The sequence below is a fragment of the Peromyscus californicus genome, unplaced genomic scaffold (genome assembly GCF_007827085.1).
Source record: "Peromyscus californicus insignis strain IS unplaced genomic scaffold, ASM782708v3 Scaffold_14__1_contigs__length_90479793_seg_2, whole genome shotgun sequence".
Lineage (NCBI taxonomy): Eukaryota > Metazoa > Chordata > Mammalia > Rodentia > Cricetidae > Peromyscus > Peromyscus californicus.
In genome coordinates this window covers 59,604,995-59,628,848 of record NW_026294436.1, presented here as the reverse complement: position 1 = coordinate 59,628,848, position 23,854 = coordinate 59,604,995, and the positions used below count along the sequence as shown (strand labels likewise).

The following is a 23,854-nucleotide window of genomic DNA, read 5'->3' as shown; positions in this document are numbered from 1 at the left end:
GGTATCCATTCCCAGAGTCCCTGTGTCCACTCTGTTCCTCATAACTTTTAAGACCAGCCAGTGAGTCCTTCCACCAGCTATCAGTGTTAGCTTACCCAGGGGACCTCTCAGCAATGCACATTACTGCATGCCTACCACTGTCTTGCCAACTGACTGACAATTGATCCAGGTCCAAATCCCCTGTTACTCTGGCCTTCCTCAGGCCACCCAGTTCTGCAACTGCCCATCTTAGATTGATTTCCCAACTTTGGGACAAGGAGTTCTGAATAGCTTTATTAGGAATTCTCAATGCACATGATCCTGAATGGCAGTGGGGAAAATCAGATTGTGCACTGGGAAAGCTTATCTGGTTCCAACTCCAACTGAGGCCTTGTCTGATTCTACAGAGAAGTCTGGGACTGGGATGGTATTTTAGTGTTGTCCTAAACTGAAGCGAGGCCTTTGTAATCTATATCAGCCAATCACTGCCTATATGGCATCTCTAGGAGGAGGTAGACATTACACTCTGGGAAACCGTGAAAAGGAGGGATCTGGCTGTGAACTATTGGACAGTGATACTTTCTCTGAGGTTGGGTTTGGGTGAGATGAGATGGTCTTTTATCCCTGAAGTATCTGGGCAGAGAGTACTGCAATAGTCATCCTAGAAAGTGTTAGGGTAAGGCATGGGGGTGGGGCAGACGGTAAAGAGATCATAGAAGCCACTGAGAGAGACAGGCAGGGAAAACTCTACTTGCTCTTACAGGAAATAGATTCCTGACGTATTTGACCTAGGTTTTAATCAAAGTATGCAGGACAATATGAGGGAATAGAACTCATATCCAGACTGACCAACTCAGAGGTTCTTGTAAGAACATAGCCTGGTAATTTGGGGCAAGACTGGATTAAAGAATTGAATCTGAAAGAAAGAGGCAACTGTGGAGGATACTTGGTGGATCTGGTGGTGAGATACTATGGGAGAGCAGGACATGGGAATCCCGAGGCCCTGGTATTGGCAGATGACGATGTGGGCTTCTGAGACTGTTGGATCTACAGTGAAAACATAAAGGAATTTCCTCCCCATTTGAAGAAATACAACTGGGATTTGAACTAAAAGCCAGATAGGGGCAAAGATATGCAAGTGGAAAGGTTATGACCAAGTCTACAAACATAGATAAGACTCCTAACAGCTGGGAGGACTAGGGGGCAAAGTAACTATGGAAAATGCTTCTTTCAATGACGAGAAAGAAGAAATCAGAGGAAATGAGTAACATTCCTCAGGAAGGGCTACCTACATGGGGCCTGATATAAACAGTGACCCTTCACCTCAGCAGCCCCCCCTCTTTCCCACCCAGTACTTCTGGTTCCCGTGCATAGCTGCTGCCACAGAAAATTCCAGCTCTTCATCTTCCTAGAAGTGACTGTCTTTTCTTCTCCCTAAGTCCCCTTTGTATGCATGTGCATGCATGTGTGCATGAGTGTATGTGTGTGCTCCAGCTTGCACAGGAATGTGTCTACCCTGGCTCACCTGCATAGGGCAGAAGAAAACTTGTGAGAGTTGGTCCTCTCCTTCTACTTCTGGGGATCTAGGGATGGGAATCAGGTTATCATGCTTGGTAGCATGCACCCTTATCTACTGAGTCATTTCCCAGGCCCAAAAGAATTTTCTTAATCTCCCTTGGGCATGACATCTGACAGGGCTGCTATAATACATGGACCACCATAAATGGCCTCCAGTGTATTTCCCCTTGGTTAAACATAATGGACCAGATGAACATGCTTGATACTGGAAATAAGATATTTGGAAGTAAATTCCAAAACATTAATCATAAAACACATCAATATTCATTTATTCTTCAAATTGTGTCAAAACTGGAAACAAGCAAAACAAAAACCTTTTTGTTTTTTTTCTTAAATATCAGCTTTGACTTTGCAGGAGCAATCAACATTGCCCCAGAAACTCTCCATAGCTGAATTCAAATGGCTCTGCTGATATTTTATTTGGATTGCTTGGAATCTACAGATTTCTTTAAAGAGCACTGATATTGTCTGATCGTTTCCACTTTTTTTGGTGGGGGGAGGGAGTTGGATGGCTCTCTCAATTGTTTCTATACAGCCCTTATAGTTTTATTTATTTATTTTTGGTTGCTTCTTTTGGTGGTGTGTAACACGAATCTTAAAATGGTCTTATAAAAAAAAAAAAAAAGAACCTCAGTGCCAGATATTGGAGTAAATTCTGAAAGATCAGAGAGACAGAACAAGCTACAGCCAACCTCAGTCTCCAACATCTCAGCCAATCCTGTTTCCTCAAACTGGAAGCTTCTGAGTCCTCATCCAAATGGATCTCAGCTGAACTGCTGCTAAAAGTCTAAAAGCTTAAAAGTCTATAGTTCCTGGTCCTCAGTGTCTTATATATCCTTTCTGCTTCCTGCCGTCACTTCCTGGTATTAAAGGCGTGTGTCTTTCCCAAGCAAGACATGAGATCTCAAATCCTGGGATTAAAGGTGTGTGCCACCATGTCTGGCTCTATTTCCAGTGTGGCCTTGAACTCACAGAGATCTGGATGGATCTTTGCCTCCAGAATGTTAGGATTAAAGATGTGTGCCACTATGTCTAATCTAGTGGCTGTTCTGTTCTATGAGCCCAGATAAGTTTTACTAGGGTACACAATTTATTGGGGACATAATATATCACCACAGTGGCATGGGGCTAGAACCCAGGGCCTCGCTGTGTGGTAGGCACATGCTCTGCCACTGAGCTGCCCTCATTCCCCAGCTTCTGGTTGCCTTTGTGATTGGAGAACTTTTCTCATTGTATCTTCTTACTAAATGCCCTGTGTATAGACATATGCTCCTGATCTCTGTGGTTAGATTTGGGCTTAGTGAGTTTATGACATGCTGTTATTGTCTTTAGTAGCTTAATGGTTACTTCCTGCTTCCTGGTTATGTATACTGTGTGATAACAAATACAAAGTACCCCATCCCTTACAATTATACACCTGTTAATTTTTCCTCCATTACCAGAATAGTGATGCAGTATCAAAAAGGTAGACATACTGGTCTTGTTTTACATCCTTGCTAAGTTCCTTTCATTACCTTTTCATAGTGGCAGGCCTAGGGCCGTACTCATACTAGGTGAATGTTCTGCCACTAACGATACCGCAGTCCTAGGGATAGCATTGTTAATGCTTTTGCGTTATGCCCAGGCTGACTTTACCTTCACAGGCATTCCATCACTAAGGACATGGTCATAGTAGTCAAACATTTTCTTCAAAAGTGATGCTGATTTACTTGAATTTTAGTTCTAATAATTTTCTCACGGATGTACATTATTCATACACATGTATTGTAATATGCAAACCTTCATAAGATCATCTAAACCTCCAAGAATAATCCTTGCATCTTCAAGCTCTTCCACATATTTGCTCACATTGAAGTATATTTATTATTATTCGTAGATGAGTTGGTCTACAGTATTCTCTTTGAAAAATAGTGGTTGCTTGGTTTAGAGCAGTATGTTTACACACAGTAGCTATTTGTTGGTGGTGTAGATTGGGGAGAGAGCTGTGCTTGTGTGTGAGTACATGTGTGTGAGTACGTGTGTGTGTGTGTGTGTGTGTGTGTGTGTGTGTGTGTGTGTGTGTGTGTGTATTTTCCTTCTCTTTTTAAGACAGGTTTCACATATAGCAGGCTACCCTTGAATTCTCTATGTCGCAAAGGATGACCTTGAAGTTCTTATTCTCCTGTTTCTGCTTCCCAAGTACTGGCATATGCCCCAGTTGCTGCACTGTTGAGGATGGAGCCCAGAACTTCAAGTATGTTAAACAAGCACTTTCCTAAGGTAGCCAAGCTCTCTCCTTCCCATGCTGCACATGAAGCCAGAGCTCAGGTGCTACATAGCATTCCTTCTCTCATTCCTGGGCTTCTTCCATCACCTCTTTGCGATTTGACTTAAGGTCCACTCTACGAGATGGAACCCATACCTAACACTGCTTGGGTGACTAAGAACCAGAGATTAGATAGCCCAGGGACCTGGGGTAAAAGCAAATACTACGCGTCTTAAAACACCAACAAAAACCGTAGTGATGAATTGACTCCTAATGACATTCTGCTGTACTCACAGCTGCAGCAGATGGGAACAGAGACCCACAGCCAGACATTGTGCAGAGAGAGAGGGAGAGAGAGAGAGAGAGAGAGAGAGAGAGAGAGAGAGAGAGAGAGAGAGAGAGAGAATTCAAGGATTCCTAATACCCACCCTGATCTGTGTACCCAGCACCATTGATGGCTTCACACAGAGGAGCTTAGATGGCATTGAGGAATGTAGCTTCCCTCTGAAAAAGAAGGTCTCCAGAGGCATCCTCTCTTCATCACCTCCCAGCCACACACCAGAAGACTTCCCACACACTTTCTGCTTTGGGTTTTTGATACCTCTAATTTGAGTCAAAGATAAAGTTTGCATTTTTGCTCTGTGTTGCTTTGGGATGATTTCTGAGAGAAGACAGGGTACAGGACCCACCTCCGCAGCATTTTAAATCATTAGAGTTCTTTCTTCCTTTGCTTCCACAGTGTTAAGTCAAGATGCATTTCTGAAAAAGAAAAAGAAAAAGAAAAAAAAAGACAGACAGACAGACACTCCCCCTGCCCCAGTGTCTGAGTTCACTGGCTGACTGGGAAAGTGGAAGCACTAAAGACAAGGGAATAACTTGGGCAATGTATGCATTGAACTTTTCGAGCCTTTTACAGTCTCTCCCTAACCCCAATCCCCCATCAATTATCTACACTTTTTTAAAACCATATTTTGTTATTTTTTTAAATATACATTCTGACCTTCACTTTAATAAGCTTTTCCCTCCTCTTTTCAGTATTTCTATTTTTGTGACAAATATCCCCAAAATGGTATATATACTTATGCATGTTTGCAACAAGTCCGAAACACATTCAACATGCTTGTCTGCTCTTTGTTCTTTGTTTTACAGCTCATGTAACATGCATGTGTTTGTCTGGGGATAGTGCTGGTTCAAGGAAATTTTCCAGCCATAGGAATATCCGTTTCTACTCTGAAGGGTGTTCATCCCTGTGAAGTTCCACAGAACCTGCTATTATTTACACCAGATTTCTGTTTATACTCCTCTATCCTAGAATGTAGGCTTTATGTGGATAAGACACTTCCTATGTGTCTGTTATTCCCAAGGCAGACAGCAGTTTCTGGTGCATATTAGCAACCCAGAATTTATTGAATAACACAAAGAGAATAAGGCAAAATTTTTTAGCATGTTTGAATTTGTTTCTTAAAATTTTCCAGCCATCTTATTCTTAATCTTTTATAAACACAAAAATGACTTGTTATTGTTTACAGTCTGGAATTGATCTACTACACGAATTCCTGTGCCCTCTGTGATCTCTGACATCTAAGTCTTCTGCTTTCCTTGCTGGCATGTGCCCTTGAACAACTTCCCTGTGAGGTTTTGGATAGTAAACTCTTGGTTTTCAAATTCTGAAAACATGTATCTCCTTTGCTGTCTTGATTTGCTGTTTTCGAGATACCTCCTAACCATTTTCTTCCTTGCTTTTAGGAAAACTGCTGTAGGTGATGTGCTTTTAAGGCCAAAATTATTGGTATTTATTTGATCTGGCACTTGTATTCTCAAGCAAAGACCATTCTTTGATTCTAGAAAACTCTCAGTCATTGTTTCTTGAACAAAATTTCTGGCTTTTCTGAACCTTTCTCCATTTTATTCTTCTGGGGTCCTTCCTGAGTCTCTCTCTCTCATGTGACTTCTGATGTCTCTTGGACATTACCAACATTTTGTTTTTGTGAGTCATAATCCCAGTGAATTTCTCAGCACTACTGCCCTGCTCACCAGTTGTCAATTCACTCATGTCCTTCTAGAATTCATTCAGCTCATGGAATTTTGTGTTTTATATCCCAATGATTAGCTACTTCAGATTTCTTCATGGGCACTAAATATAACTGTTGCTCTATTTCTTCAGCAGGCCTAGTCTTCCTCGTAGATACTTTGCTTGTGTGCTTAGGGAGTGTGGCTTGTCTAAAAGGATCTGAAGATAATTGTTTCCTCTCTCTTTTTTGATGTGCAGTTATTGATATGATGTTCAGTCATTCTGATTTGCCGTATACTCTTGGTGTCACTGAGTTTCTCTGTGGTGGCGACACTGAAGATACTGTGCTGTAGATGTTGCCCAGTTTGGTCTGATTTCTCCTGCCAGCAAACATGAGATATCAGCAATATCCAAGGGCATCCAGGAGAGCTATTGCAGAGAAGCCTGCATCAGTGGTCCTAGGCTTTGGCTTGGTCCTACTGCCCCAATGGGACATGACTATTTCCTGTTACCTTGCAATAGAGACTTTTCATGCACTATCCCTGGCTGCCCTGTCCCTGCCTCTCCACCATGTATGCCTATCCTTTTTAAAAATACATTTAATCTTTTTAGAAATATTTAGTAATTCAAAACTTGAAGCTCACGGCATTGTGTTTTTTAAAGTACAGGAAATTGTTCCACATTTGCGCCTATGTTACTTATAAGGAATCGGCTTTGGGTCTCTCCTTTGCACGTCTTCACCTGTTCTAAAATTTATAATGCATTTGTGGTTGTACAAGGGATAGTTACTACATCATGGTAGGTATAATTATGACCTCACTATTGTTCTCATACAGAAATGAAGCATAGCATAAGGAGATACGATTGTGTGTCAAAGTTGACAAGGTGTGAACTTATCATGGCTATTCTTTGTTTTCAGCTGGAATACATCTTGCAATTAAGTGAAATCCAAGTGTCTGGGTATACCTGTGAGGGATTCTTTTTCTTAATTAAATCATTTGAAGTAGAAAGACCACTTTTAATGGGATCCTTTGAGGTGGGAAGATAAACCTTTAATCCAGATCTTTTGAGGTGGGAAGACCCACTTTTAATCTGGGCCACACCTTCTGCTGGCAGCCTGTGTAAAGGATGTGGAAGAAGGAAGCTTTAACTCTTTGCCTGCTTGCACTCCCTCGCACTTGCAAGTCCATTCCTTCATTGGCATTAGAGCCTATCCCTGATGTATACTGAAGACCATACATACATACAGCCTCACGAACTGAAAAACTACTGGATTCTTGGATCTCCCATTGGTAGACAGCCATTGTTGGACTAGCTGGACCACAGCCTATAAGCCATTGTAATAAATGACCATTACATTTATTCTATAATCCATGCAGTGCTCTTTCTAACTTCCTATGATCTGCAGATATCCCCCAAAGTTCAAATACTGGAATCTTAATACTCAAATCATCAGTGTCAGGGGAGCCTGATATATAATATTCATTCTGTAAGTTCTGTAAGTTCTGTTTCTCTAGAGAACCCTGACTGATACATTGTATCAAACTCAGTCTCTACCACTACCCCTCCACAACAATAGACTTCTTTTAATTTGTTTGTATTCTGAAGTTTGTGATATCGTTAACACTCTTCCTTTATCGTTAACACTCTTCCTTTATTTAATAAGTATTCATTAATGTCTGTGACATTCTAGAAGCCAGAGTGACTAGTGGCAAGGGATGTCCTGCAGCAAGTGGCTATTAAATTCATATAATTACCAGTGAGTTAGTGTTCATTTTCTGCTGCTATAACAGAATACCATAGACTAGGTAATATATAGGAAATAGAAGTTTGTATCAATAGGGTTCTAGAGACTGGGATGTCCAGGATCAATGGAGTGCCTCTGGTGAGGGCCCGTCTACTTCATCTGACCATTGCAGAATGCATTGTGTGGCAATAGAGCATGAAATAGGGTGTTATTTTTCCCCAGCGAGAATCCACTTCCTTAGTAATGACATTAATTTCCTTATAACTCAAACACCACCCTTTAGACTCCCCTGACACTCATGGTTTGGGTATTATGATTCCAATATTTGAACTTTGGGGGACATGTGTAGACAAATATATTTAAACTTTGGGAGACATATGTAAGTGAGGAAGAACACTGCATGAAAGGACTGAAGGCAGTTTAGTCTGGCTGGAGGCTGGAATTCAAATGCTCTGAGCAGAGCAAGGCACCTGATAGCTCTGTCAGCCGCAGTCAAGATTTTGGATAATGTGAGATGACATATTTTGATGTATATGACTATTTTTGAACAAGAATGGGTCTGATGTGTAGGTCAGAACTGGTGTAAAGCAAATGTTTATGACAGCAGTTGATAGATATTGTGATGTTAATATTGATTGCAAACTTGGCAGGTTCTAAGATCATTTAGGAGACAAACATCTGAGCATGCCTGCAAGGGAGCATTTAGATTGGGTTAAATGGAATGGGAATAGCCATCCTCAATGTGATAGCACCATTATTCCATTGGCCGAGGTGCTACACTGAATAAAAAGGAGAAAATGAGCTGAGAACAAGCTGTCATCTTTTTTCTTTTCTTATTCATGAATGTAGAAGCACTGTGACCAGTTGCCTTATTATGCTTCTGTGATCCACAACTGTATCCCCTTGAACTGTGAGCCAAATCAAACAACTTCTGTAAGTTGCTTTTCTTGAGTATTTCTATCAATGCCAAGAGGAAAGGAATTAACTAACATAGATATCAAGGTAGTGCACACCAGTTTTTGAACCAAGTACCCCAGCAAAGAGGGAGGAAAATGGGTACATCTTCAACCAAGCACAACTAATAATGTTGGCAGTTGAGTCAATGAGAGACTCAAGGGAGAGTGAGATATAAAGGATACTTCCTGTTTCTGAGGTTGGAGCATCTGAGATGGAAAACACAGAGGAATGAGGAGTTTGGATGGACAAGATGACAAGCTGAGTCTGGTCTTGCATAGAATACATTTTACGGTACAGTATCCAATTGAAAATGGATACTAGAAAACTAGGTTGCTTGCTGGAGCTCAGAAAAGAAAACAACTGTGTAAAAAGAGTCAATATTTTATCAGGATTTCTCATTCTATCATGATAGACTTAAGCTTCAGATTTCCAAGATGAGTGATGCTCATGCTCTTTGTATATGTGAATGTTTAGACCAACTTAGTTCCCACCCCTGTGCCCTGTAAAAGTTGAACACGATGTCTATATTTTCTAAGTATACATACAGCATGCACACAAAGTGACACAGAAATATTTTATTATTCATTTTATTTTCATATAAATTAACATCCTAAAAAATTGAAATAGAAACACTAAAATACAGTATTGCACATAGCGATCTTTGTTAAATGCCCTATGACTTCATTGAAGAGTGGTAATATACACATTGGAAGGACTGAGGGCAGGAGAACTACAAAACAACAACAGAAGAAAATAAAACACTACTGCTCCTTTGCACTTCAAACACAAAGTCAAAGGAAAGAGGTCATACTTTCCATAAATACAAGTATAGCTAGGATTTAGAACATTATCTTTTTAAGTTGCTGTCCATAACTGGTTTGCAAGAGCAATGAATTTTCCCCTTTTTCTACAACCATAACTTTCAACCAATATTATTAGCAGCAATTTAAAAGAACAACTATTACCGTATACAAAACTGCCTTAATGCATTATGAGCTGACTTCAAAATATCCTCAGAAAGAATGGGAAATGTATCCATGTTCCCTGACAGTAGAGTGACTAAAATCCTTCCCTAGATCTCTTTAGATGCAGGATGAATGCATCTTCACATCATAGCTGTAAATCACCTGCTGCAACACATGCACACAACCCAATCATGCCAAAATACTCAGGCAAGTATTTTACTTAACAAGGTCCAGATAGATCTGACTCATTTATTTTTTAGGATAGTCATCAAAAAATAAATCTCGCAATTTCATGAGCTTCACTTATTCAAATTCTTGAAAATATTAAGTGACTCTTGTATGTGAGAGTATGTATGTGTGTGTGTGTGTGTGTGTGTGTGTGTGTGTGTGTGTGTGTGTGTCTGTGTTAAGTATCATAGTGTAAGATACAAAGGAAAGTCTTCTGATTTCATTTACCTCTGCTGCAGACCAGTTCTTCATAGGGTCTCAAGGGACATAGTATAGAGAGCAACTTAAGAGTTGGGAAAGCATCAGTCATGACATATAGATACTACTTACTTCTCAAAATAGAAAATGTGTAAGTAGAAGTAAAGTAGATACAAAGAATTCACCAGGAATAACATTTATCCACAACTCTAGTCACAATGATGTGGAGTTCTGGTTGTAAGTAGAAAGGAAGATGTTTTTGTTGTGACAAGGGAGAGAATCTCAGGAAAGGAAATCGTAGGTTAAGGTTCAGCATGTTCAGAGTTAATGTGATAGTGCTTCTTAGACGTGCCACTTCGGTCTTTAGGGATAACACCAGAACGTTTACAAAAAGAAAAGGGTTCTAATGCTCCACAGGTCTACTGCTTTTGCAATTTTAAAACAACATACAGGAAAATTCAACAATCAATAAACTTTCTAGAAAACATGGAAGATTATGCAAGAGATTCGGAGGAAAAATGATCAAATTAGTGTAGTTTACTGCCCTCTCAGGTCAGGTGGATGCTGTGGAAGCTGTTTCGATGACTTGTTTTGTTCCGCTGTTCACAGCTCAGGTTTTCATGCTTATCTTTGCTTTCTGAAAACAAATATACCAGGTAGGATTAAAAAATGAAAAAGGAAGGAGCTTAGAGCAGCCTGAATACGATTTTTATTTCGATTAAATTCTCTGGATAAAGGTGAAAGAATAATTCATTCAAGAAGCTTTACACACATTATATCTGTTTCATCTTAAAATAGTTTTCATCGAAACAAATTACCAAATGCTTTTGAGAAAGTCAGTCTTTAAAGTTTAACGCATAACGTATGTGCAGCAGGGCTGGCACAACCCTGGCATTCCAGACCCTACATGCACAGGCATGAATACGGAAGCAGAACCAGTGATTGGGTTTCATGGTTGGCAGGTTTCAGTTCTCTTCCGCCTAGCAGCCTGATCAGGGCTAGCTAATCATCATTCCTCTTATTCAATACAGATTTATTAAGCTTTGATCAGAAAATAACAGACAAATTTATCATTAGATAAGACTAATTTTAATATAGAAAAACTGACAGAAAAATAAATTTTACCTGAAGCTAGAACTACTTTCTAAACAGGGCTATTTAATCCAAGCAGTTTGAGTTATCTTAACTGTCCATTTCATTTAAACTATGTTATACTAATCTAATTCAAAATGTTTCAATGTGAGCTGGAGAGATGGCTCAACAGTTAAGACCTTCACTGCTTTTGTAGAGGCCCAGAGTTCAGTTCTTAGAACCTATATCAAGTGGCTCACAACCCTTTGCAACTATTGTTCCAGAGGATCCAGAGCCCTTTTCTCACTGCCTCAGGTACCTGTATCCACATGCACATACCCATAAATACCATCAATAATTAAATATCCTAATAATTAAATACCATACATAATTTAAAATAAATCTCAAGATGATTTTATTTGATGTCCTAAACTTTCATTTAAACCAGCATTATTTACTTACCCTGGCAATAGGGGATGTATGACACCTTCAAAGCCTTCAACAAAACTTCTATAGTACCAGAAGGGAGAATTCACCATTGTAACTGAACATTTCCCTCAGAGGGCACACAGCCTGGTGTTTTATTGTAATGAAGGACTTGGCCAAGGAGGAATCTTATTAGCGTTCTAGATCAGTCTCTGGGAAAGAGACTCCAAACAGCCTACTTGAGAGAGTATGTCATTTCCTATTGAGTTTTATGCAGCAAATCTCCTATTAGTCACTCTGGGTTAAAGTGCATAAATAGCCTATAACTCATGTATTATTAAGTAATATAGGCTATCTCCTGCCCCAAGCAGTAGACATAGGCCCTCACATATGTCCATGCTTACATTTATCTTGACTATCAAATTTCAAATGCCCAACTTTGAAACTAAGTCAACTACAAAGTTCCGATTAAAGATATAAAGAAAAGACTGTTCAAATTAGAAGCTCATTATTTATCCAAACATAAGATAAAATGACTGAGATATTATTATATAAATTTGTGTATATTGTTAAGACAGGGTTCAACAGAAAAGACATCACACGCTGATGATAAAAAAAAAAACAAGAATAGTAAAAATTCTTTTGTCCATGCCTAATGCTTACTTCTTACTAAAAAGGGGCTTGAAACATGCCCCCATTGCCACAGTATCAGAAGCCTGAACTCTATGGTCCCAGTTAACTAGAAGCTTCTTTCCTCTCTCTCTCTCAATAAAGTTTGCTTCTGGTTTAGTAAAAAACAAACAAACAAACAAACAAACAAAACAAGAATAGTCAATACTTACAATCCCAGAGTCGTGTCTTGGTTTTACTTTGTAGAGTGATTTTCCTTTCTTCTGCCTACACACTTCCTCAGCTTCTTTGACTCTGAATGGGGAAGAAGACAGTGATTTAAATAGGAGCCCACAATGACCACAGAAACTTACTTTATAACAAGAGGGCAAGCTTCAACTCATTAAAGAATTCAATTGTTGGGAAACTCACACAGAAATGCCTTCTCACATTTGATTTTAAAATAGAAACTGTTAGAGATAGAGCAGTTCACTCATGTGATCCTGAGGATCCTAAGGTGGGCTATATTACATAAATACAAAAGGGATCAATTACTACATAACTCAGAAACATATTCATAATTAAGAATGATCATGCAAGAATTCACATGAACATTTAAAATGACTTCAGGTTCATTTTCTCTCTACCAAACTCACCTACATATAAAAGACATTTGGAATGAAACTTCTGGGCCATTCTAACAATTAAACTTCATCAAACATGGAAGTAATTATTATTTAATTGATGCCAAACAAACAAACAAACAGACAGACAAACAAAAGCAGCAATGCACAGTGATCACCTTTCTCATTGTTTTACGAGATAGGACCTCACAAGGAACTTAGGTTGCTCTGTGCTCTGGATTCTGCAATCTTGTTGCAGCCTCCTAAATGCTGGGATTACAAGGATGCATCACCATTTCAAGTAACATTTTTAACATGTTTAAGATTTCTTTTTGTGTATACACTCCAAGCAAAAATGCACTGTGTCTATCAGAAATACTACCTAGAAGAAGGCCTGTTTAGAGATGAGTTTTGCATTCATTGACCTTGCTGTAGAACACTGCCAGTGTCCTATCACCTCTAATCTTGGGGATACCCTTAAATAATAAAAGGACATAATCACCAAAGCATTACATTATGATTACAGAAAAGTCTTTCCAAGGCTAAAGATCATTTTGCTCAATCATTTCTTTACAAATTGCAATATATTATAAAAAGTCACAACTGCTTTTTATTAAAGAAATCGCAATAAACCTGGAAGGCAGGACTCCATTAATACAAAAAGGGGCACAACAAGAAAGAACATGACCTATCAGATTCATTTACTTCTTACTTCTTGTGATTTTTTTCCTTAAGAATAAAATTAATTAAAACATGAAGTGTGTCAGGAGAAACTGAACAGGCCATGGCTTGACCTTAAGAAAATATACCTTATGTTGATTAAATTTCTTGAAAGAAACAAATCTTGAATATGTTTCTTGGGCCCTGTGGCAAATGATCCAACGACAGAATTTATCTCCTGTGTAATTGATTCAACCTTCCTTAAACGATAGAATGACCCACTGATCCAGGCAGGCGTCTCAAGTCTTATGTGAAAGTAATTCCTTTTAGATACAAACTGCTGCTGGTTGGGTAGACAGTAATTCCAGAAACTGGTGACAGTTTAGACACTGCATTGTTACCACGTTTATTACTTCCCCACCAAGCCATAAATTCCCTTTAATCCCTCCCTAAACATTTGAAGACAAAAACATTTTCTCTATAACAAACCAAGGATTTCAGAGTCACCATCGTCCTCTGAAATAGCTGCCAGTAAATTTAAGCTTGAAGTATTTGGATAGGGAATTAAGGGAACTTTTTTTTTCTTCTTGTTCTTGTTCTTCTTCTTTTTTTTTAGCACTTAGTCAAAATCCAGTAGATCCTCTTTTAAATTTGCTTGGAGTTCTTTAAAACATTTCATAACATGAAACAAAAATGTACTTCACATGTATTTCAATCCCCAAAGCATCCTGGTGTTCGCTCTGCTCTATTTACAGCAGGTCTCGGGAACATATCTTGGTTAGGATCACAGGAAGCTGATTTTAACACAAACATATTTAATTTTACATGAAAGGAAGTCCAGTCATTCCTTAAGGTAGAGCCCATGAAGACTAGAGAGAGTGTGTGTCAAGGTGGCGTCACGGGATCTTCCGGCTCATTTGTTCATCTGACAATCATTTATGGAGCAGCAACGCCAGGTCAGGTCCTGGTGCCGCTGGGGTTTACACGGACAATTCAATTCAACCTCTCTAGGCTGGAGGCATACAGGAGCAGAAGCAAATAATGACAGGGTGTGCTATGGGTAGCTCCCTGAATTTGTATAAGGTCCCAGAGGAGGCTTCTGCAATTGGTATTCGAGGTTTATAGAAACCATTCATGAGGATCTTGAGGGTTGAGTCTTATTTTCAAACAACCAAGAAAGCTCAATTGTTCATAATTTTGGAAAGAGAAGTTGTTACTAAGGGTGGAAGAAAAGAAATATGACAGATAAAGTCACACACACACAATGGTGGAGGAAGAATCAATGAATACCATACTGTACTTCAAAAACATGAGTCGTTTGTTCTTCTCCTACCACAGGGTCTCTACAAGGTAAATGTTACAAATGCTTTTTGTCCTATGCCTTAGTGCCTGTGTGTCAATCATCTCATCTTAGGCACCTTGAGAAATGTGTACATGAATGAATTAGGATGCCGGAGAACTGAGCACCAGGATAAATAGACTGTTGTTCTACTTTGCACTTGTTCCATGGAGAATTTGCTTTAACACAAGTCCCCAGGTCCACTTATATTTTTGGACCTAGTCCCTCTGGTCCAAAGACAGCATCTGGGAAAATATGACACAGGTAGCCTGTAAGCGCAATGTAGCCAGAAGTTTTCCTGTGTCCTGTTGCCACTAGGTCCCAAATAAACACTCAGAGGCTTAATATTAATTACAAACTGTTTGGTCTGTGGCTCAGGCTTATTGCTAGATAGCTACTACATCTTAAATTAACCCATTTCTATTAATCTATATTTTGCCACATGGCTGTGGCACTACTGGTCTGCTGGCATCTTATTCCTTGGGCGGCTGGATCGTATCTGCGCTGACTGTGACCTTCTTTTCCCTGTATCTCTGCTTGGATTTCCCATCTGGCTCTTATTCTGCCTTACCATAGGCCAAAGCAGCTTTATTTATTAACCAATAGAAGAAACATATTCACAGCATACAGAAAGACTGTCCCACAGCAGCACCCCTTTGAGAAACAGTACACTCCAACTAGGGCCTGAAAACTCTGCCTAGACTTTCTTCACAGGACACCAAGGCCTCCTCAGCTCTCTCCATCAGAACACCACTAAAGATGGTCATCTCCATTCTCAGTGACTCCTGCTACTGCTGAGCTGAGTAACTGCTGCTCCTTCTAAATGCCAGCTGTATTTCAATATAACTCCCATAGCAAGACTTTCCCTTCACACTTGAGACTGGAAAAAAGAATGTGTCCCTGGAGTTCAGATTTACTGCCAGAACTGGCAGCAAAGAAAGAAAGAAACAATGAGGAAGGGAGGGAGGGAGGAAGGGAGGGAAGGAAGGGGAGGGAGAGAGAAAGGAAGGAAGGAAGGAAGGAAGGAAGGAAGGAAGGAAGGAAGGAAGGAAGGAAGGAAGGAAGAATCCAAAAAGGGAAGAAAGGAAAAATCCAGGGAAGGATCAGTTGGGGACAGGATTGACAGACTGATAGCTCTTTCTCGATTCCGTTTTATTTATTGAAATGGGATAACATTTGGAAGAGTCTATGAATACTGTGGAGAGGCACAGACAGCTCTATGCATGATTACTGAAGATCTCCTCTTTTAAACATGGCTACATTCACAGAAATGGGAATGTGAACTGCCAGGACATTTGTTAATTGAGATCTAACTCTCTTAATTAACTAAAAAGAAAGGTAAAGATGTTAGGATGGCATCCATGACTGACAGGCTAATTTTAACCATCATGACACCCCATCATCAATGTAGACGGTAGAAGGAAAATGCATGCAGATCTAATCACAGGATAATAAAAAGAAAGCCCTCATTCATCATTTTTAGTGATTTAAGGGAAAAAAAAACAACACAGAAGAAGCAGAGACCAGAAAACAGGAAACGGGGCATTATCTTTTAAGAGGAAGAGGGGATATTAGATGGTAGATAATGGCTGTAAAATTTAATGTTAATATTTTTCTGTAATCGTTGTCTATGAAGTTTCAGAAACAAAGGAAACTCTGCATCTCTGCATAAATAAATACTCATTTACTCCAAAGTAAATACTCATTCCTTACTGAGAGGACCAGGAGTTGTCACAGAAAGGGTGGTGTTCTCTGTCCTTTAAGAGAATAGTTGATTGCAGCTAGTGATCAAAAGGCATATGGAATCACATTTGGCATAGAGAAGGTGATCAATATGAGTAACATGAGTTTTGCTAAGAAAATATTTTTGCCTAAAGCAGAAAAGATAGGGAGGGGGAGGGGAGGGGGGAGAGAGGGAGGGAGAGAGAGAGAGAGAGGGAGAGGGAGAGGGAGAGGGAGAGGGAGAGAGGGAGAGAGACAGGGAGAGAAGCAGAGGCAGATAGATAGAGACAAAGAGAGCTATATCTGGTGGCATCCTATATTCATCATTAGCCACATCACTGTTGTAGCATACCATGATACAAAGCCACCCTCTGGAGGCCTCCTAAGGTATACAAGGTATTCAGGCTTTCTGTACTGTGCCTAACTATGTATATATTGGATATTTTCTGTTTCTTTCTAGAATGGCAACTCTGAACTCTCCTCACTAGAGCCAGAAAGCCTGCCTCAGGCTTTACTACTTCTATCTTCTTTAGCAGAGACAACCAGAAAACTAAGCTGGCTTAAATGGCAACCCCAATTATAACATCATGATTCTGAGCTTAGCACTAGGTAAAAGAATGGTATTTCTGAATCTACAAGAAGTCTTTCCAGCTTGTCCTCATCCCCTGCTCCCACAAACAAGGCATATAGCTACATTTGAGAGGGTGAGAGGGTCAGGAGGCTGACTTGTAAATGGCATCAGAACTCTACATTTTGAAGAGGAAAACCTTCTAAAGTATTGCAAACCCAGACTGTATTGTGTCATGCAAACGGCTTGTTTATGGTAAGCCCTCAACACAAGTTCATTAAGGTAAAGATAGGAGGAGATACTGTTACACTTTGTGTTTACACATGTGTATGCGCAATATATGTATTTGCTTGTGTGGCTGTGTGCATGCATGAGTGCTGATGCTCATGCATTATGTGTTTGTTCATGTACACATGCGTCTGAAGGCCAGAGGTTGACCTCAGATGGCCATCTAACTTTTTGGGACAGTCCTTCATTGAACATGAAGTTACTGATTCAACCAGAGCTAGCCAATGGGCTTCAGATACCAACCTGCCTCTACCTCTTCCCACCCTCCACTATTAATTATAGACAGATTGTGGTGGCAGCGAGACCAAGAGACAGGGAGGCAACAGTGATGGTGGTGAGGAATCGATTATCCTCGCTACCGATCTAACGGTTTTCTAGGGCTCACGAAAACCTGCTACCATTGCTGTAACCAAAACCCACAAACAAGCCTGCCCCAGGCCATCAAGAAAAAAAAAAAAATCCTGAGGAACAGTATACAAAGATCGTCAATTACAAAGCTGTAGCTGGAATTTACCTAAAGACTCCCACACAAAGTTTATTGTCTCAAAAATAAAATTGTGAATATTATCTGAAACGGAGTCACAAATGTTCGACACATGTCGATGGAATGTGCTTCTTTTCTCACAGAGAGCATGTGGGTGTTTGCTCCTCCATTTGGGTTTAGTGTAGTAAACTTAAAAGTTACTATATAAATAAGATCTGAAACCAGGAGACAGGAACAATTTTAAGGTTTACAATATCATAAAGACAGATTTAAGTAAGAGACTATGGAATTAGTTCTTATAGGATTTGTTAACATCACTTTTAAATTTTCATCATTTTTTATACAAATGAAAACTCAAACTGTGTCTGTACTAAAACTAGATTCATTTGCATTAAGTGTTTTCTCAACAAAGGGAAAGGGTTTTCATTTCTGTTCTAATAAAGATGCATTTCCCACCCCTGAACCTTCTCTAGCCCCAGACCCATTTATTGTCAGGCAAATATATACAAAACGTTCAGTGTAGTTAAGTTTAAAAACAGTGTGTGAGATGACCGGGGAGATAGACTCAGATACAGACAGAAAAGAGAAACCAGACATTCCTGTAGCCTGTAGACAGAACAACCTCTATCCACCTTCTAGACCAAACGCCACTCTGGCCACGGGCTTATCAAGAAAAGATACACTGTCATCATTCAATAGGATGGGAAAGGCAGCTGCTTTCCCACTGCTAAACATCAATAATTTGGTCTACACAAGTATCTGTGGCAGACAGTCACGTCCCACTGGCTCCAGCTCAGTTTTCTGTGAGTTGCTGCCTTCACTCTGGGAGTCAGGTTCTTTAGCAGTGGGAGAGGTTTAAGTTGAGTCTAGGGCAAGCACTTCATAGGTCTGAGATGCCCATCATGGAGAAACAGGCCCAGCATGAAGCGAACAGCACATGAATGTATCATTCCTGCCACTTCAGAATGCACTTTACCAAAAAAATAACATCAAGTCTGTCTACAAATTAATTTTGGTTTGTAGCCTACAAAGTGGGAAAAGTGAGAAGCAGAGATCTTAGACCATGGTTGGTTGGCGGATATTAATAGCTTAAGACTTCTGGGGCTCCTTCCAGGTAGAGACAGAAAAGGTATCAGGTGTTGTGTGGAATTAAAGGTGATTTAAGGAAGTTTATTCTGTCGCATCTCCTTTGTAACCCAAATGATCTCAAACTCACTCATGCATACAAAACCACAAAGATCTGATAAATAATAAAAATAACCATCCCAAAGTCATTTATCATGACCAGCAGGAGAAAGAGTGTCAGCTTCCAGCAGCATCCATGTCTGAGTTGGGTGTTGATCATTTTTCAGCTTTGCAGAGAAAACACTGCACTGGACCCCCTCCAGTGCTTACAGAAAGCAATGAGAATGAGCTCAAGCAGATTCCGACAGGGATGTGGTACCTAAGTGACAGGGAGTGCAGAAGGGTACTGTGCTTCTGGTCCCCAGGGGCTTGACCCAAGGACAAGAACCTGGGTTCACACTGAAGCCACACCTCATACTCTGTCTCCCCGTGCCCAAAACAAGTCTCCATTTCTATCAACCATGAAGGATACCTTCTGAGGAAACCTCCTAACTCCAATCCTAACTTGTGACAGTTGGATAGGTGGACCTTATGCTACTCTTCATAAAACAACACGTGGACTTTCATAAACATAAATAAAATTAACAGAGATGATTGTTGCCAGCATTTCCTCAGAGTATTTCTTGGGGGAATATACAGGTGAAAAGAGATAAAAGAAACATTTATTTACTTTACTTCTAATTGTGTACATATATGCATAAATGTGCATTCATGTGTGATGTGTGTGTGTGTGTGTGTGTGTGTGTGTGTGTGTGTGTGTGTGTGTGTGTGTGTATGTGAGCAAGTGGATTCCAGATTCTGATTTCATGTGTCTTCCTCTATTGTCTTGCCCTTACTTGGGGGGATGGGTCTCTCTTTGGACTTGGAACTCACCACTTCAATTAGTTTGGCCCCAATCTGCTTGTGGCACCCCCAAACCCCAATTTGCTCATCTCTGATACTCTGTGTGTTAGGGTTATAGACACATGTTATCAAGTTCAGCTTCTACTGTAGGTGCTGGAGACCTGAACTCTGGTCCTCAAGTTAGTCTCTGGGTGTGTTTACAGAAGTAGGATGACATCTCATGGCATTTTGTGCAGACTGTACTTCAAAGCAAGGACTATGGCTATTTCTCTTTTCTCCTTGCTGAATAGTAAGTTCCTTGAGTTTAATCATCACACATGGTCATTTTTAAGTTCCCAGAGCACAATTTGAGCCCTCACACAGGTCATTTTTCCCAAGACACTCAAAAACAGCTGATTTGATGAGTTACCCATGATAAAAGACAAAAGTTCTAATTAGGGCTTTGACTTATGCCTCTTGGTTTTGTATCTCTTCTGGATTTGACTTGACCTTTGAGTTTACTGATTTACTGCTATTACTCTATCTTTAAGTAGCAATTAGTTGTTAATGGATGTATACAAAATTCAAAGTTGTAAGATAGCCAAAGGTATTTTCCCCTTTCAGAGGGATTGACTTTGTGTTCTGTATATGATGACAGGACCAGAGTGATTCGTGCCAAATGACCTCAGTAACTCTTAGGCTATAATGTGGATTCATTTCTACAAGACATTTGGCAAATCTCTCATGGGATGTTGGTGGGCTAATTACAGAAAAGATGGTTCCCCGAGAAGATACTTGGATGAATTTACAGTGAGGACAACAGGGTAACTTCACACATGATTATGTCCCTTTTAAATATAACTGTATCTTACAACTCTTAACAAATGAAAGAGATCATCAAAGTCTCAAAGTTTTAAGAGAAAAATACTTAGAAAAGTGGGTGTCTTTGAAATCGAAGAGAGGTTCTGTAATTGGACACATTTGAACCTGGAAAGCAATCATAGGAAGAGAAATGCACAATCTACAGGCAGTCATCTCTGAAAATGAGAAACATGTAAGATTTGACTGGAGAAGATAAAACAACCACTACATATTCCTGACTGTTCTTTCTAGGGGGCGTTTTTGACATGGTTCTTTTCTAAGTAAAGGATGTAAATTGTAGTTGGGAAAAATGTAAAACTACAACTTACAGAAAAAAAATTAATGAATACATTTTTAAAAAACAATTAGTCAATCTCAACTGACATAAAATTTTAAAGTTGAACCCAGGGAAGGTATTTCTGAGTAGACAAAGGCCAATAAAAATCCTAAGTAGACACATACATTCATACATATATAACCCCAACATACATACATACAATACACATGTAACAATAATAATCAAAGAGTTTACTGACTTGAGAGGCATGGACATGGGGGGAGGTACTAGAGGGACAGTGTCTGGGAGGGGATGGAGGGAGGAAAGGAAGGGGCAAAGTGATGTAATTCTATTTTAATTAAAATATTAAAAAAAACTTTAACTATGTTATGTAGTTTTGGAGGGAGTCAAATCAGACACAGGTTAGAACACTGACAAATCTAGGAAGCTGATAATGGAAACATTCAGGACAAAAAAACGCCAGAGAGGGCGGAGGTCTCAGACAAGCCTTGGAAATGCTAACTGTCCATGCTATGAAGAAGAGAAACACCATTGGTCTAGGGAATACATGAACTAACGCCAAGCTCATGGGCAGCTGTGTGTGTAAACAATGACCCCCAATTCTATAATATCAAGCTACAGCACCATTTCATATCATTGGATATGGGAAAAAGCCTACCAAGAAATCTGAAGGGTACAATTTCAAATGTTTCCATAACTTCTTTTTTTTTCTTTTTATTCTTCTCTCATACATTACATAGTGACCACAGTTTCCTATCCCTCCCCTCTCTCTAGTCTCTCCCCACCACCTCCCCTTCCAGATCCACACCCTCTCCAACTCTTCTCAAAAAAAAGCGTGCTTCCCAGAACATCAACCAAACTCTACATAACAAGGAACAATAAGACCAAGCACTTATTATCACATGAAGGCTGGACAAGGCAACCCCATAGGAGGAAAAGGGTCTCATGAGCAGGCGAGAGAGTCAGCCTCCTCCCCACTTCCACTGTTAGGAATCTCACAAGAACACCAAGCTACTCAGCCATAATATATATCTAACTTCCTTTTTAATTGCAGCACAAAGAATTGAAACGTGTCTCATGCATGCTAGGCATGGGCATCCTCTGAGCTGTATCCTCAGTCATTAAAAAAATTACTTCTAACACCATTCTATGTTATGTGTATGAGTGATTGCCTGAACCTATGTCTGTGGACCCAGCCAGAAAAGGGTGCAGGATCCTTTGGGATGAGAGTTACAGATGGTTGTGAGCTACTATGTGGATGCTGGAAATTGAACCCAGGTCATCTAGAAGAACATCCAGTGCTCTTAACTATCGAGCAAGCTCTCTAGTGTCCTCAGCCATTTTTTTTTCTTGTTTTCAAATTGAATTTTGAGACATGTTCTTACTAAGTTGTTTGGACTCAAACTTGTGATATTGGCCTCCTAAGTATCAGGAATTAGGGGTTACCACACCTAGCTTCATCCCGTTTTGTGATAAGCTTAACTGAGTCTAAAAATTACAAAATATGTGTCCACATGCATACCAAGATATTTAAAGTTCTCATCACATTTCCCATCTTCATATTTTAATCTCTGATAGAGGAGATATAAAAATTGGTCTGCTCTCACATATCCTTTAGCTCACATGGCACTTGCATCTCCATGACAGCCTGGTCCATATGTCTTTTCTTTAGGGATGTAAGAAAGGCCATATGTCGTTCTATGCACATTGAAAAAAATTTAGGTTTCTTTAAAAATCTAAAAACAATAGTTACTGGCACCAGAAGCATATGATAGTAAATAAAACAGATCCTGTTACACATGATGGTACCAAAATAGTAAAAAATTATATTTGACACCAAACTTGATCTTTTATTACAGGAAAATAATGCTGTTTACTACATCTGATACCTTTTTCATTTTAAAAGATTATAATATTATTATGTTTCCCCTTCTTTTTGTTCCTCCAAACCCCCCATATACTCACATATTTTCTCTTTCATATTCATTGCCTCTTTTTTCATTGTTGTTATACACACACACACACACACACACACACACACACACACACACACACTTATGTAACATGAATACATAAATAAGTGAAAACTTGTTAAGTCCATGCAGGGTCACTTGTATGTACATATACTTAACCCTAGGCCAAGAACTACAGGAGACCAAGAGAATGGAAAAAAACAGTCTTCTCCGGGGAAGAGCACACCAGTTGGTCATCCAACATATTTGATATTCTTCATGAAAACTTCCTTTCAATATTTCTATTTGTGATGATGTGTGTGTGCACACGTGCATCTGTCTGTCTGTCTGTCTGTCTGTCTGTGTGTGCATGAGAGTGCAGGACAAGAACCGAACTCAAGCCTTCATGTATGCTACTCAAAGACAGTTTTGTTAATCTCACGTTTTTGTTTTTAAGGTGGTTCAGAAAAGCTTTGACCACAGCTAGTGAGATAGAAAGTTAAACTCCCTTGGGATTTATGCTGTGATGCTCATTTCGACACTTGTCTAGCAAGCATGATGTGTACAAACCATTTGTATCTTACTCGCTGAAGGACTTGGTGGGGAATGTGAAGGAATGCAAGGGCTATTAGACATAGGAATTAGATTATAGTGAGTTTATCCAATTTCCTCCCAGTAAAACTCATAAAAGAGCACAACAAAGCTATTTATATCATAATGGCTTGGAATTGCACAAGAGGAAGAACGGCTTAATTAAGTCTAAGATGTGGGAGACACAAGGCAGGGGCAGACGAAGGAAGCACACTCACTACAGGAGAATTAGTGTCTCAATTTCTCCTTTACTGGAATATTCCTATCTGGCTACAAATACATCTTTTATCCCACCATCTGAAAATCACAAAACCTCAGGAAACAAAACCTTAATCTACTTCCCTCTACCCAGCTCCTCTTTTCACTACGACCCTCTGAATGAACAAGTTCCTCGAAACTGTGGCCTCCAGTTACGGTCTCCACTTCTTCTGCTTCCATCATCTTTATCCCCAAGCACTCTCAGAGTCTGCCTCTGTAGATGCTGAGGGCAAAGATCAATTGTTAGCC

At 39.7% G+C, this 23,854-nt stretch overlaps 1 protein-coding gene across 3 annotated transcripts in view; it reads right to left on the bottom strand.

The window, feature by feature from the left end:
• Positions 1–9,077: 9,077 nt before the first annotated feature.
• The window catches only part of Fmn2 (formin 2), a 308,323-nt gene continuing 293,546 nt past the window's right edge, over positions 9,078–23,854 (bottom strand). For all 3 annotated transcript variants that reach the window (XM_052737699.1, XM_052737700.1, XM_052737701.1), the window contains 2 exons: positions 12,248–12,329; positions 9,078–10,545 (listed from right to left, as the gene is read on the bottom strand). In XM_052737699.1, the coding sequence (XP_052593659.1) occupies positions 10,519–10,545; positions 12,248–12,329 (109 nt within the window). In that variant the 3' untranslated portion in view covers positions 9,078–10,518. The remainder of the gene's footprint in view (positions 10,546–12,247; positions 12,330–23,854) is intronic.